Below are 15,620 nucleotides of genomic sequence, written 5' to 3' on the forward strand. Positions count from 1 at the left end.
CAAATTTGATGGAGATGTTTTAAAATTTCAAAATTTTTGGGACCAATTCGAGGTTGCTATTCATGATAATGACAATGTGCCTTCTGTTCAAAAATTCACCTACCTGCGTTCAGTACTTGAAGGGATTGCTTATCACACAATCGAGGGATTTGAAGTCACTAGTGCTAATTATCAGCATGCTGTTGATGCTCTGAAACATCGCTTTGGTAGGAAAAGAATAATTATTTCATCTCTAGTCAAGTCAATTATCCAGTTACCAAGGTCAAACGAAGGGGTAGAGTTTTTGCGAGATCTCCATGACACGCTAAAGAATCGGATTAGAGCACTGGAGGCCCTAGGCGAAAAGCCAACGACCCATTCTTGTATCCTCCTTCCAATATTAGAAACCAAACTTCCACCTGAGTTATCCGAGAAATGGGAATTAGAACTAACTGACACAAAGGAAGAGAGTGTTGATCTTGAACTTTTCTTCAAGTTCCTGAATAAACAGGTGATTTCCAAGGAGGCCGGAAAAAGGAATGCTAGTATGATTGGTGAGAATGGTGGGACAGCTAGAGGAAGTGGAGCACGAGACAAGGATGGAGCTGGGGCAAGGAACACCCGGGAGAAAGTGTTTTCAGCAGCCGCTCTACTAGCAAGTGAGATAAATCGGGGAAGTTATGCAGCTTGCCATGTGTGTAAGGAGCAGGGACATGAAACCTTTAAATGTCCAGAGCTTGAGCGAAAGTCAGTTGACAAACGCTGGCAGTTAGTAAGGGAGAGCCGGCTATGTTTTAACTGTTTAAAGCCTGCAAATACTTTCCACTATTCTTCAGTATGCCGCCAACCCAAGTGCAAAGTCGAAGGATGTGGCCGGCGTCATCACAATATACTTCATGGTGACTGGGATCCTACCATGGAAGAAAAGGGACATACAACATTAAGTGGATTCGTGGCTTCGTACAACTCCAAGATGCAACAAACCTTATTACAGACTGGGACAGCCATGCTGGTTTCAGACGATTTCCAGAGAGCACCTGTAAGAGTATTTTTTGACTCAGGAAGCCAGAGGTCTTATATCACCAAGAAGGTTGCCGAATCATTTGCCCTTGATGGACCTTCTGAGGTCCTTAGTGTATCCATGTTAGGGGGAGAAGCCAATCAAACGAAGAGAATGAAGAAAGTCAGGTTCTCACTTGCCTCTGTTCAAGAAAACGTTTCAACACCAGTTAGCATGGAGGCCCTCACCATTGACAAGATCTGCACACCACTAGAACCAGTGGAGATCAGGCTAGAAGATTACCCCCACCTGCGGAACTTGATACTTGCCGACTCGTACCCTCGTGGACCAGTTAACGTCGATATTTTGATAGGAGCAGACTTTTACTTTTCATTTATGAGTGGTAAATGCAAGAAAGGGGAAGCCACTCATGCTCCCACTGCAGTAGAGTCAACACTTGGATGGATTGTAGGAGGACCCATCGAGGGTCTTTCTTCTAAGAACACTCAATCCATGCTGTCTACCGTGTGCATTGATCCAGTTACAGACATTCTTAAGCAGTTTTGGGAACTGGAATCTATTGGAATTGTAGATAAAGGGAATACACCCATGTCCTTAGAGGAAGAAGAGTCTGTTAGACAGTTCAACGAGGGACTGAAGTTTGATGGTGAGCGTTATGAAGTACCGCTGTTATGGAAAAGCGATGCTCTGCCATTCAAGTCAAACTACCTCCAGGCAGCCAAGAGACTTGAGAGTGTCGAAAGACAGCTGAGGAGAAACCCAGAGAGAGCCAATGCTTACAAGGATACCATCAACCAATACGTAGATAAGGGATTTTCCGTAGAAGTAAAGGAAGCAGTTGATGATAACGAGAAGGTCAGGTATTTACCTCATCACGCAGTCTTTCGAGAGGACAAGAAAACTACAAAATGCCGTGTTGTTTTTGATGCTTCAGCATATGACGAGCATGAGGTATCTCTCAATGACTGTATTCTGTCAGGGCCAGCACTTCAACCTAACCTGGTATCAGTATTACTTCGATTCCGAGCACGTAGGATTGCACTTATGGCTGATGTTGAAAAGATGTTCCTCCAGATCAAGGTTGACGAACGAGACCAGGACGCTCTACGTTATCTTTGGAGGGATGTACAAAGTGATAAACCACCGAGAGTGTACAAGCTGCAAAGGTTGGCATTTGGTGTTAATTGTAGTCCATTCCTGGCCGTTGCCACAGTTCAAAGCCATGCGAAGAAATGCAGCGAAGAGTTCCCTGACGCATCAAGGGAAGTCCTGTCGAACATGTACGTGGATGACTGCCTTAGTGGTGCTGATGATGTTGAAGATACAGTGAAGTTACAGCAGTCCTTAAGTGCGATGATGGAACGAGGTGGATTTAATCTGACAAAGTGGGCCAGTAATTCGAAGAAGGTCCTTAGCCACATTGCAGAGCAAGATCAGGCAGAGTCCAGTACTGTTGATTTCAATGCAAGGGAACCGCTCAAGGCACTGGGAATATGTTGGAATACACTAACTGACTGCTTCCTCTTTAACGTGCCACCAAGTACGCTGGCCGCTCGTGACCCTGAAACGAAGAGAAGTCTGTTGAGCATTGCGTCGAGGGTTTTTGACCCTATGGGACTAATCACACCATTTACAATCAGAGCGAAAATGTTGTTCCAAGAACTATGGCAGAAGGGTTTACAGTGGGAGGACCAGTTAGATGAGGATATTGCTAAGCAGTGGAGGTCGTGGAAATCGGAACTTTCACAGTTAAGTTGTATCACCATTCCCCGCTATTTCATGGAAAACATTGGATCAAGTTCTAGAATAGAGCTCCATGGCTTCGGTGATGCTTCACCTAAGGCATACGGTGCGGCAGTCTATATCAAGTGCTTGGATGAAACCGGCCATGCGTCAACACATCTTGTCATGTCCAAATCAAGGGTGGCTCCCGCAAAGGTTGTATCGTTACCGAGATTAGAGTTACTTGCAGCTGTTGTTAACGCAAGATTGCTGAAGTTTGTTGTAGAATCCCTAACGTTAACACTCAAAGTAGAGCAGGTAGTCTGCTGGACTGACAGCATGGTAACTCTTCAGTGGATCAGAGGCTCAAGTAGCCAGTGGAAGACATTTGTAGCAAACCGCGTTGCTGATATTCAGTCCACATGGGACCCACACCATTGGAAACACTGTTCAGGGGAGGACAATCCTGCTGACTTACTTACACGTGGAGTGCCCGTAAAGGTCTTAGCTGATAGCAAGTTGTGGTGGAGTGGACCGTGCTGGTTATCTTCTCAATGCCTGCCTGAACAACGAGAGTCGCCAAACGAATTGACCGAGTCTGTAGAGAAAGAAAGAAAACAAAGGGTGGCAAGAACGTGCGCGTTGATTACTATGGAACCAGTGATTGATCCATCTCGATATGAGCAGTGGCTGACGCTAATCCGGGTAACAGCATTTGTTATTCGAGGTGTTCGAGCTTTTAAGTCAGGAATAAGTGCAGGTTCCAAAGAGCTGTCAGCCGAGGAGCTGCAAGATGCCAAGTTGAGGTGGTACCGGGAGATACAACAAGAGGTGTACCAAGCAGAGTATGAAAGGCTGGAGGAGGACCTTCCTTTACCAAACACCAGTGCTATATTAAAATTGGACCCTTATTTCGACAAGAGAGATCGCTTGCTGCGGGTAGGAGGTAGATTACAGCACTCAGACTTGCCAGAGGGTACCAAACATCCAATAATCTTACCACATGGGCATGCGGTAGTTGAGAAAATCATACAAAGTGTGCACAAGGAGTTACTTCATGCTGGACCGGAGGGCACTCTTTCGGTTCTACGACAAGAGATCTGGCTCACCAAGGGACTTCGTGAAGTTAAAAGAATCCTGGGAAAGTGCCTTGTTTGTCGACGTCAACGAGTTGGTCCATGTTCACAGAAAATGGCGCCATTGCCATCAGAGAGGGCGTCATTGTCTCCAGCCTTCACTCACGTTGGTGTAGACTTTGCAGGGCCATTGTTCGTACGAGGGAGTGCCTCCCCAGAAAAGGCTTACATATGCATCTTTACTTGTGCCTCCTCCCGCATGACCCATCTAGAGCTTACGGGTGACTTGTCCACTAAAGAGTTCTTTCAGGCATTTCTTCGTATGATCAGTAGACGAGGGCTCTGTAGAACCATCTGGTCTGACAATGCGAAGACGTTCAAGTGCGCTGACCGTGAGATCCAACAGTTGTTCACACAAGGGTCATCTGTCAATAAAGGATTGTGGGACAGGATAGATCAGGAAGAGCTCCAGGCCAAATTGACCTCCAAGGGAATCAAGTGGAAGTTCATCGTCGAGCGCTCCCCTTGGCATGGCGGCTGGTGGGAAAGGCTGGTGCGTTCAGTGAAGGAACCTCTTCGCAAGATCTTGGGCAAAGCGCTGTTGTCCTATCAAGAGTTGGCCACCATCCTTACCAGGATTGAAGCCGTTATTAACTCGAGACCGCTCACCACAGTAAGTGACGACATAAGAGATCTAACGCCTATAACACCAGCTCATCTTGCTAATGGAAGATCCCTGTTTAGCTTACCGGACTTCGTAGACGAACTTTCAGCAAACAAAAGCACAACGAGGCAGCGATATCTGTACCAGCAGAAGCTTATTAACCATTTCTGGCAACGGTGGCGGGGAGAGTACTTGCATCAGTTATCCGTTAGAAAGAAGTGGGTGAATGAACAACCAGCCCTCAAGATTGGAGATGTAATGCTGATTTCTGAAGACAAGGTGTCGAGAGGAAAGTGGCCGATGGGAAGAGTTGAAAGATTGCTTCCTGGAAAAGACGGCTTGATTCGTACTGTTGTTTTGAAGACAAAGAAAGGGCTTCTAAGGAGACCTGTACAGAGGCCACATCGTTTGGAAGCAAGCAGTACTCAATTTGGAAGTGGTGAATTTTGTGACAGCGGTGCTTACGGTGGGGAGTCTGTTGCTCGAAAGGTCAAGGAAAGGGCGAAGAAGAAACAAGTTACACGGAAACCAGTGTCAAGTCTCCAAAAGTATTGGAGAGGTGGGGAGGATGTTCGGGCCCGGACCCGCAGTGGGAGGATCTCACGCCCCCAGTGAGACTGGACTTATGACGAGACCACCCTACTGAGGAGATTTTGTTGTGTTACTATTATGGTATATAAAAATACATGTGGTTTTCACTTGAAGTTATTTTAGTAGTCTGAACAGAACAACTCCCATGCGAATACTACTCAGTCGATTGATCGCCAAAACTGTTCAGATAAGCCTTTTGGGCCGGGAGGGAAATAATTATTTTTACAGTTGTTTAAAAGCAGTGTTAATAAGCTAGCGCAGTTTCCGAATTATATCACGATTTTACATGCATGTATGTACAAAGGCAGGAATTATTTGTTACGTACCTCTGTCTGGTGAAGATCCCTACAAAATTTTTCGAGATGAAAATCCTCCAATAAACTAAGTAACGACAAATAATCTGTTTACGTTGGGAAACTTTCTTCATATCGAAACATTCCTTGATTTAGTATACCTTCGAAAAGCAATGCCATGAGTGTTTAAACATACGACGCTGAAACTTAAGAGCTCTTTATTAATAAAGTTAGCAATTACAAATACTTAACTATGAGGCCTCGCTGGGGGTCACGATCTCGTTTTTGAGCCATTCCTTAATTCACGCGAGTAAGATGGTCGATCCACAGTTCTTAAAATGTCTGACAGAGGGTATGTTTTTATGTCCACCCTTGATGTCGCTACGGTGTTGATTGCCACGGTGGTGAATTGGGTGACCTGTCTCGCCTACGTACTGATCTTTACATTTGCTGCACTCTATCAGGTATATCACATTGCTAGTCTTGCATGACGTGTGTTGTCACAGTGTTATCGTTTCTCCTGTAGTGCTGCTTTTAACTGACCCTTAGAAAGCCCGGAGCGTACCTTTTTATCACAAGTACTATATATAGTGTAACATGTAAAACCCTTAGCAAAAATTGAGTTGTTTACCTCTATGCAGGTTGACAAGAAACAAAACTCAAAGCTTCTCTTCTATGCGTCATATAGATGAGCGCTTCGGCATAATCAGATGAATCCTCAGTAAACAAAAGAATCCAATATCCCGTAATTGCCAGCTCCTAATGAAAAACCAGTCCGCTTAACACCTTTTATTTATAAACAGTTTTTTTTTCACAAGGAAACATGTCACTATCGACTTGCTGTTATTGTGCGGTCGTTATTGTAATAGCTAAATATTGATTCTTGCAGAAGAATACTGCGATTGAATCTTTCGGCAACAACCGAAATTCAAGATTCCCCTTCGACATCTTTTTCAAAATAGCCAGTTGTTGAAGAGCATGATAAACTTCATATCTGTAAGTTAAGTTGTCACGTTCAGTACGCTGCACTGGGTATGATAGCAGAAAATCAGGAAGCCTGTAACTAACATGGGCGACTAACTCTTCAGTAAGTAAAACTCCAGTATAATTTGAACGCGAGTTTCGAAATATTTAATTTCAAAAATTGACGACAGTGGCTGGCAGAGATCGAACGAAACGAAACGAAAACGGTTAAAACTGCAAAGAAAATATCGAACGAAAACCTATTACAATCTAATTTAAGCAAATACACTTAGGAAAACTACAACGAAAGTAACAATGAAATCTTCAGAATACAAAAAAAAAAAAATAATAAAAAATCTACATGTCTACTCTCTGTAAATAGAAGTCTGGGAACTGATATATTTCCTTGGGACGTCACCTTTTATTGAATACAGGTTTTCTCGTTCGAGCACATTTTTTTCCCCCTTAAGTTTATCATACTTAGCGAAAATGGAATAAACCTTTTAATGTCAGCGAAAGTTATCTGAGCTGTAAAATAAGCCGCGATCACTCTTCGTGCCCTGGTTAATGCAACACCGTTATTGTTCAAATTAGACAACCGATAAATCAGACATAGGTTCGCAGGTTCATGTGACATATTTTTTAGCTGTAGTGTTCTGGCAACAAGGCTGACGTTTCACTCACATGAAAATGACTCAACATGGCTATCCTGAGTTTAAATTTGAAATCAGAATGTTTATATTTGTTCTCAGTCGTTCTGTTGCTGCAGTAAACACCTATTCCAAAGTCATTTGGGAAATCATAAATGTAAGTGATTTAGGCAGTTTACCGGAGCCAGAAATCAGCTGATACTCACCTTAAGACGTTGAAACAGGGTGAAAACTAGCATTCTCACTGCCTCCAGTTTAACACCTGGTTAACTGAGAAAAAAATAGAAGTTCGTCTTTGAATAATTAACGAATAATGAATAGAAATGTGATATCGTCTTGGCTTTGTTATGAGTAACTACGTAGTATTTTGAAAAATATTGGTTATGGAGCTTTTCGAATTCTTTGAAAGCCACCTCCGGCCTTTGAACATGAGAAGACACACAGGGCTTGTACTGTAAGTATCCCAGAGAGCTTCATACAATTCCTTATAATTTTATTATAAGGAATGGTATGGAGCTTTTTTAGCGTTGGTCGTGGCGCGGCGGATTTTGTCACGTATGACCCTTGCGAGGGTCATATGTGACAACACCTACCGCGCTTCGACTAATGCTAAAAAAGTTCCATACAATTCCTAATGATTTTATTATAAGGAATTGTATGAAACTCTCTGGGATACTTACAGTACAAGCCCTGTGTGTCTTCTCATATACGGATAATTAAATTCTACATATAGGGAAAAATTCAATCCATTTCCACAACGAGGTAGCCAGTGTAACTATATTTCCAGAGTGTGCTATCATCAATCGGTTATCATAGTTTATCAAATAAATTGATAGTAGGGCATCCAATGCACTCTGTACAAAACTTCATGGGTAATTAAAAGTGAATCGCGTAAATAATGCGTTTGTGACATTAAGGAATCTTTATAAGTTTAAAAGATGGTGATTGCGAGCGAACTTGGAAATGTAATTTTCTATAACATTCAGGGTATACTGTAATAAAGAACGTCTACTCATATATAACGCATGTGACGTTACTTTTAATAAATCTTAATTTTCTTTTTTAGCACGAGCGCTATAGAAAATAATGATGATAAAAAAGCGGAAATTTCAACTGCAAGAATGACATCAAAAACATATCAGCCGAACATGGAATGGAAGAATCAAGCAAAGACTGACAAAGTCTTTCTTTCGCCAGGTTTTTGGTTTGGTTTGGGTTGGTTTAATTTTTAACTTAATTCTAAATTCTTAGTCTGTAGTTTATCTCACACACACACACAGACACATAATAATAATAATAAAACTTTTATTAATTTCTATTGCGCAACACTCAGGGTCTTAAGGGGGCATTCTGGTCAAAAAAAATTAAAAATCTTTATTTTTTTCGAAAATGTTTTGATGGCCTCTTTAGTTGGGCAAATCTGTCTAGTTTAAAGTTTTGATGTCAGTTTTTCCACTTCCAGTTTGCGAGTCAGTAAAAAATGAGGTTTTCTTAGCCTTGTTTTTTTGTTGTTTTTCGGTTTCCATAGCAACGGTTTCAAATTTTGCGTTATTTTTTGCGATCGATGCGTTATAACTTGTTAAAACACGTTCCTACGGTCTGGTGTGACCAGAGTCCGTTCCACAGGTACAATCTTTTCGGTTCTAAGCTAGGTTACTAAGCCAATTCAGCTCTCGGCCAAAACTCTGCATTGCTCCATAATACTTTCGCATTGCTCCATAATATTTTCGAATTACAATGCCAAAAGAAGGACGCAAACGAGCTGTTTTAAGGAAAAATGTTTCGAAAAAGCGAAAAAGTGGTTTCAGAGGCACTTCAGTCCATGATTTAAAGCGCCAGAATAAAGAGAAACGGCCAACAGTAGGAGTTACTTTCGTCGATGAAGACGATGTGGTCAGCGAGCTAATTCCACCACCAGCTGTGCCTGCATCTTCCAGAAAGATTCAAGTCTCTGAGACCGAAAGCCTCTCAGACGAGAATTCCTATAACGCTTTCGACTCAGCAAATGGTTATCGCCTTGTTAGCATGGATAGCTTAAAGAAATTTTGTAACAGGATTCATTCACACTCTACATGCTCTTCAGGTGAGTCTAGAGCTTTATCACATACACGTGTAATCTGTATGTAACGTATCTATCTTTCTACCTACAATCTGCTTAACTTAATAGCTATGTTATGAAGTTTCTTAACTGTTTATTTTGTTTTGGCTGTTTTAGGCCATGTTGAGTTAGAAGAAGACTGTACAAGTAGATTTGGCTTGAGCAGTTCCATCTATGCCAGGTGTGATAAATGTGGAATGTCAGAACTACTTGCTACTGGATACCACAAATCTGATGCCACATTACCGAATACTATCCAAGGAAAAGATTTAAATCGGAGAGTTGTTTATGGTGCCTTTGAAATGGGTTTAGGAAGGGAAGGAATAGCCAAACTGTGCGAAGTGTTAGATATGCCTTTCAGTATTTCAATTGATACATGGTAGAGACATGAGGATGCTCTCTTAGAAGCCCACGCTGTTGTCGTTAAGAGGAGAGATTCTAAAAGAGTAAAACAGGCTGAGACAAGAGTGGACAAACAGTACAAGAACTACAGAATCATGAGGAGGCAGGCAAAACAAAGGGATGAAGAGCTGAGGTCCATCCGGGAAGGTGTGACATATGAGGCGGGAGGCTTCAATGATCTTGGACTGAACAGTGGACCATCAAGAAATAGAAAAAAAAAATTAACAGACATAAAAGCCATTCCCTGGTGACATTTACTGCTGTTTGATATAGTATTATGGTGAAATATCAAAGCAAATCAGTAGTTGAGAGAATGGAAGTCATTTTCATTGTTTTTTCTCTTTTACAAATGTTTAAGGCTATTTTCTGAAAAATGGCCATTTTTCCTACTGCCAGTACTGCCCCCTATTTTTTTGTTTCTTAGATTTAAGGTATGTTAATCAAACTTGGCTCAAGTGTTTAACATATAGACTACTACAACTTAATGGGACAAAATTAGACCATATAAAATAGGAGCATATTTACAGGAAAAAACATAAAGTAAATGTTCATTTGGTTGCCATGACAACAATATCCGCCGTAACCAAATTTTGCTCCATTAAGTTGTAGTCCCTTTTATATAGAGTTGATGTGCCAAACATAAGTTTATTTGACTGCATTTTCATTAGAAACAAAAGGGGGCAGTGTATCAAGTCTAACAATAATATTTTATTTTATAGGGTTAATAATTAACTTCAGAAATGCATGGTCAGCAATTTAAGATCAATATTGAAGAAAGCATAATCAGGTGCCTCTTTGGTGAAAATGTGAGCCATTTAGGCTAAATTTTGAATTTTTTATGAATTTTAAAAGTTGTGGTCACAATCGTCCTAGTTTTAGACCAGAATGCCCCCTTAAAACAGTAGAGAAGAATTTGCTACCTCTCTATGACATCAAGAAATGGTTAGATATTCTATTCTTCTCGGATAGGGACGAATAAATGGAGGTCGCGTCTCCTGCAGGGTTGGGGGCAGGAGACGTTTATTTCCCACACACGAGATTACTGTGTGATGGATGTCCTCCCCTGAGGTGGGATGGGTGGGAGGGAGGACTAGCACGAATGGTTCCTATGTTCCTTTCTAGTCCTTCCCCACTGCAAAACTTAATGCAGTGAAAATGGACTAAATTAAATTAATAAATTCAATTAAATTATCAATATAAATTTTCAATTGCCCATTACAATATGATATTAATACAAATATATGTAAATGTAAATTTCAATATATATAAATACAAGTAGGAAATATAACACTATGAAAATGCTAGTCTAAAAAGATAAGTCTTGATTGCCGTCTTGAATTTATTAATTGAATTCAAGTCCCTGATATCACTGGGAAGCTCGTTCCATAATTTGGGGGCGGCCACGAAGAATGACCGGTCTCGGAGAGTCTTGCCAGACTTCAATACAGGATAGTTTAACTTCAAGGAGTTCATTGAACGCAGGCAATATCTACTTGATGATACTTCTCTAATTGAGATTAATTTGCTAATTTAGACGGGCGCCAGACCGTGGATAGCTTTAAAAGTAATTAAAAACACTTTAAAGATTATTCTATATTTGACGGGCAAACAGTACAATGATTTCAGAAGCGGCGTTACATGGCAGTATTTGCTTTCTTCAAATATAATTGTGCGCGGCTGCATTTTGTACCCGCTGCAACTTATGTAGGTGGCAGTTAGGCACTCCATACAGTAGACTGTTACAATAATCAATTCTGCAAGATACAAAAGCATGAATCAGGGTTTCCATGTTTTCCCTGGATAGGTATTTTCTAATTCTACGAATGTTATATAAATGGAAAAACGCCGCGGAACAAGCCTTAGTAATATGCTCTACCATAGACAGATTCGAATCTAACCACACTCCGAGATTTTTGGCTGGTGAGTGCGGGACTATATCTGCATTACCGACTTTCACATGATCTACATTGATTTTAGCACACACACAAACACACACACACACACACACACACACACACACACACACACACACACACACACACACACACAAATAAATAAATAAATAAATAGATAAATAAAGTAGCGATGATACTCTAGTATACTTGTTAAACTTTAGGGTAGACAAGAAAACATAGACGATAGACCCTGCAATTGTGTTTATCGTACTGATTAAAGACAAATCAAGCAAGCAAACAGAGCAACAAATAAACGAGTACACTGTCTTTTGAAATAATCTACAAAACGTTTTAATTGTACCGTGATAATTTCCTACCATGCCCAACGGGTGCCTGAAGCTGATTTATTGTATTATACAGCCTCGCTCCTCGTACAGATGAGCTGAGAAGCGAGGCAAACACAATTCCTTGCTAACATCGACATGGTGCATTATCTCTAGTTCTAACCACTTTTACAGAGGCTCGCTGTATAATGAATTAAGGTGAAAAATTCTATGATTTGAGATTAAACGTTGACAACGATATTTACAAAATGCTTACATACTGAAAATGAAATGAAAAATTATAACCAAGAATTGCAGTCTAGGCAAGTGGGCTTCGAGTGTAATCTATAAAAGACTTTCTAGATTCAAGATTCATTATAAGTTTATAGGATGACAAATGTGGGGTAGGGAAAGTAATATTTAAGCTCTCAGGATGTACTGCAATTGTGAAAATCTACTCATATCTATTGCATGTTTAACAACTCGGACAATACCTTTTACGACCTGAGACAAACATAAAATAAAAAACTCCTGCAAAGGATGATCGAGAAATGCTCTTTTCCATAATCAAGTTATTGGTTTGCTCTACTATTGATAAGAGAGGAGCCAATTATGCATAACTTAATTGCAAATTCTCTGGCTTGTAGTCTCCAGAATAATCCTTGTAATGATATGTTTGTAATACATAACAAGCTTTTGGGTAGACAAGGAAATTACATTGTAGACTCTGCAGGTATTAGCAGCTGAGGTGAGGTAACCCGAGATCACAAGATCAGAAAAACAGGCGCCATCTTTTCAAAAAGAAAAACAACAAAACGATTTAATTGAGTCGTAATAATTGTCTACCCTACCAAATGGGTGTAAATCTTTAGCCGGTGTGTAGAATGATACAAATGACCAGAGCAACGAGGCTAACACATATCCATAAACAATGATATGATATTTCGTCTCTCGGTTCGAAACCATTTAACAAAACTGAAATACGCTATGTATTAAGATTAAATGATTTATCATCTGAAAGTATATAATGACGGTAACAAGCAGAAATAACAAGATCCTGCATGGTCAATTTCTTCTGCAGCCGTATAACTGATATCTAATGTCTGTTAATCTTCGTAATAAATAGATCAGCAACTGAGCTGAATCAGTTAGCTGATGCTAACTCAAATCATCATAAAATAGAATTGTTAAATAATAATTAAGTGTAACAAAACATTTTCTTCAACGCTCTGCGGTATCTTTCCAATCGCCATGCGTACACAAAGGGATCGAGAACGAACTTGACAAAAACCAGTTGATTAAACACTTTTTCCATCAGCACCAGAGGCTGATACTGCCGACATCTGCTGCAATGCCCCGTCACGTACCACACCACAGTTACGGGAAGAATTGGAATGGTGCTTACCACGGTAAACAAGAAGATAACCTTACGCATTTTTTTTTCCATATATGTACTCCTCCTGATCACTCTGAATTGACGAAGCTGCGAATTCGGATTGCTGAATGAACGCGCTCTTTTTCGCTCATGTTTTTTAAAGGCCTTGTAGAGGAAAAAATAGGACAGGAGCAACAGAGAAGCCATCAAAGTCGTGTTCAAGTACAGATCAACTTTTGCGACCAAAGGCAGTGGTACTCTTGTGAACAGCATTGAAGCAAACCCTAACTGATAAACCCATGTACAGCAAATCAGCGCTTTAGCACGTCGAATAGTCATCCAATTCCGGTGTTTTATGGGCCGTGACAAAGCCAGGAAGCTATCCCAAGAAAAGGTGCATACGCTAATTATAGACACGTTCATTGTAACGATGGAAAAAGCAGACATAACTTTCCTTAATGTCACAAACAGAACATCCTTGTTGAGATAGAGGTAGTAATAGTGGTACGCCAGCAGTGGTTGAAGGACGGCTCCGGTGAGAAAGTTTGCAAGAGCCATGCTGAAAATGAAGAAGTTGGACGGAGTGCGAAGAAGTGAAACCGTGTTCTTGATAAATATTAGGAGCAGTAAGCCGTTGCCCGAAACTGTTAAAGGCGCCAGACATGTAAATAAAATGGCTGAAGGAAGGGGAATCATCTGGGATCCGTTGATATCTTCAAGCTCTTGCTGTTGTGCCACGGAATGGTTTTCACTTTTGAAGGACATTCTTGCGGCACAGTCGAAAATTGATGCTAAGTGAGAGCTTCGGAAAAAGTTATTACGTAAACGAACTTAGAAAAGTAATTCGCCGTTAAACGTTCCGGACAGCTGTGTTTAATTTTAATTTCTCAAAAGCATCGAAAGTTGACAGCGCTTTTACCTCAGTTCCCTGGGTTTAAAGAGCTTGGATAAGAAACAAAGGAAACATTTTTATTTAGACAAACTGTGAAAGTCAACGCTTTCGAAAAATTCACTCCATTCTCATGTAAAATTTATTTTAGGGATTTATATCATCAAATATTTCAATTTTGTCGCCTTTTGGTTCAGCTCTATATTACTATATTTTAGCGGAGTTGGACTAAAAAAAGATTAATTGCACTAGGACGAGAAGGCAAAACGTTTTATTTTTATTTATTTATTAATTTTTTTTGTCTTTCAGTCTTTTTTTTTTGTTTCCGGAAATAAAGCCTACATAAGTGATTCAGTCGATTGATTATTTACGTATTCAAGTGCATATACATTATTTTTGAAATCTTGGTGCAACAAGGAGAATGCTTATGGAATTGTTTCCATAGAGGCGTCTCCTGTTCATAAAACACTCAGATTAGATATCAAAACTCTGGAAACTCTGAGAAAATGTTACGAAATGGTAACAGAAAACCAGGCTGCCATAATCGGCAAACAGATTGGATCGACAGGTAATCAATGGAATCGAAGAAAAACAGAAGGAAGGAAAAACTCTCAAGACTGACAAGAGGTTTGCTCCCTTTTTACAATACCTTCGTGAAAAACAATGATAAAACAAAAATAGAACCAAGTTGATTAAAAAAAGATGATTACATGTTTGAAAGATGCATTTGATTTTTAAATCACAATCTCGCGTTCATAAATTAAGATCTATTTTTTTTAAAACCATCTTCTATTTGTTTTGTTTACTCATTTAAATAACTACTTCAGTCTGTTTCAGAAGTTCACTACACCAGGCTCGAGTGTCACGCCTCCACTGATGCAACCTATGTTTTTATGGAAAATCAGGAAAACCAAAACAATTAAGGCGAGTCAATCAATGCAAAGGCTACGAGCCTACTAAGGATTTACCCACAATGAGGCACCACGATCCACGAGGCCTTCTGATTTTCGGCTCCAAACGGCAATGGATTAGTAGTCTAAAGAAGAGGGATGATTAAAGAAGCCGGAACAAAGAAGACAAAGCTCATGCGCCAAGCAATGCAACTTGCACTAGTGAAAGCAACGTGTATTAGGAACTTGTCGATGAAATTGAACGTTTTGCTTCAGTCGGTTGCAAACCGCCACCAGGCAGATTGGGACACTTTTGGTCAAAGATGTCGATGCAAGTGCATGATTCTTAACAACACAACGTGAGGAAATGATATTATTACTCTGGCTTTCCAAAGGAAACACCCGTGTTGAGATTGCGGGTTGGTTTTTTTCTTTTTTCGTTCAGAAGATGCTAATCGCAATAAAGTCTTCAACAAGGATGCGTGACGTTTTGATTGATAAGCGTGTGGCATGGTGTAATGGCGAGAGCAGGGCAAAAAACGCTCAAAACGCATACAAAACGTGCGCAGTGCGTTCTCGGTAGACCCAAAGTAAAATATGACGAGCGTTTTCGGAACGGGTCGGTCCGCGAACCCTATGAGAGATCTCTCTCTAAGTGAACAGTTACGAATGAACTTTTCATCGAAAAACATGCTACATAATCTGAGCTATCTAATGTTAATCGAGAGAAGCATAAAGGCAAATCTCATCGCGTAAATAGATGTAATCGTGAACCAAGCAGAATGAACA

General features: G+C 40.4%; 3 protein-coding genes across 3 annotated transcripts in view; 2 read left to right on the forward strand and 1 right to left on the reverse strand.

The window, feature by feature from the left end:
- The window catches only part of LOC148722961 (uncharacterized), a 7,820-nt gene extending 662 nt beyond the window's left edge, over positions 1-7,158 (forward strand). The window contains exons 1-2 of the mRNA XM_088734377.1: positions 1-5,010; positions 7,062-7,158. The exon at positions 1-5,010 is cut by the window's left edge and continues 662 nt beyond it. Of these exons, the coding sequence (XP_088590503.1) occupies positions 1-5,010; positions 7,062-7,158 (5,107 nt within the window). The remainder of the gene's footprint in view (positions 5,011-7,061) is intronic.
- Positions 7,159-8,299: 1,141 nt separating this feature from the next.
- On the forward strand, positions 8,300-10,323 carry LOC148722962 (uncharacterized). Its single transcript, XM_088733726.1, has 2 exons — positions 8,300-9,042; positions 9,175-10,323. The coding sequence occupies exons 1-2, from the start codon at positions 8,697-8,699 to the stop codon at positions 9,438-9,440; spliced, it is 612 nt and encodes a 203-aa protein (XP_088589852.1). The 5' UTR covers positions 8,300-8,696; the 3' UTR covers positions 9,441-10,323.
- A 1,335-nt stretch (positions 10,324-11,658) lies between these two features.
- On the reverse strand, positions 11,659-13,957 carry LOC148722963 (uncharacterized). Its single transcript, XM_088733718.1, has one exon. It carries the CDS (start codon positions 13,815-13,817, stop codon positions 12,876-12,878), a length of 942 nt encoding a protein of 313 aa, XP_088589844.1. The 5' UTR covers positions 13,818-13,957; the 3' UTR covers positions 11,659-12,875.
- Between the last annotated feature and the right edge of the window lie 1,663 nt (positions 13,958-15,620).

This window comes from Stylophora pistillata, chromosome 9 (assembly GCF_964205215.1).
Source record: "Stylophora pistillata chromosome 9, jaStyPist1.2, whole genome shotgun sequence".
NCBI classification, from domain to species: domain Eukaryota; kingdom Metazoa; phylum Cnidaria; class Anthozoa; order Scleractinia; family Pocilloporidae; genus Stylophora; species Stylophora pistillata.

Bases quoted from the DNA above. Each gene is read 5' to 3' on its own strand.
- LOC148722963 (XM_088733718.1), bottom strand. From the start codon at position 13,817: ATGTCCTTCAAAAGTGAAAACCATTCCGTGGCACAACAGCAAGAGCTT.
- LOC148722962 (XM_088733726.1), top strand. From the start codon at position 8,697: ATGCCAAAAGAAGGACGCAAACGAGCTGTTTTAAGGAAAAATGTTTCG. The intron at 9,043-9,174 runs GTGAGTCTAGAG...TGGCTGTTTTAG, and splicing joins ACACTCTACATGCTCTTCAG to GCCATGTTGAGTTAGAAGAA.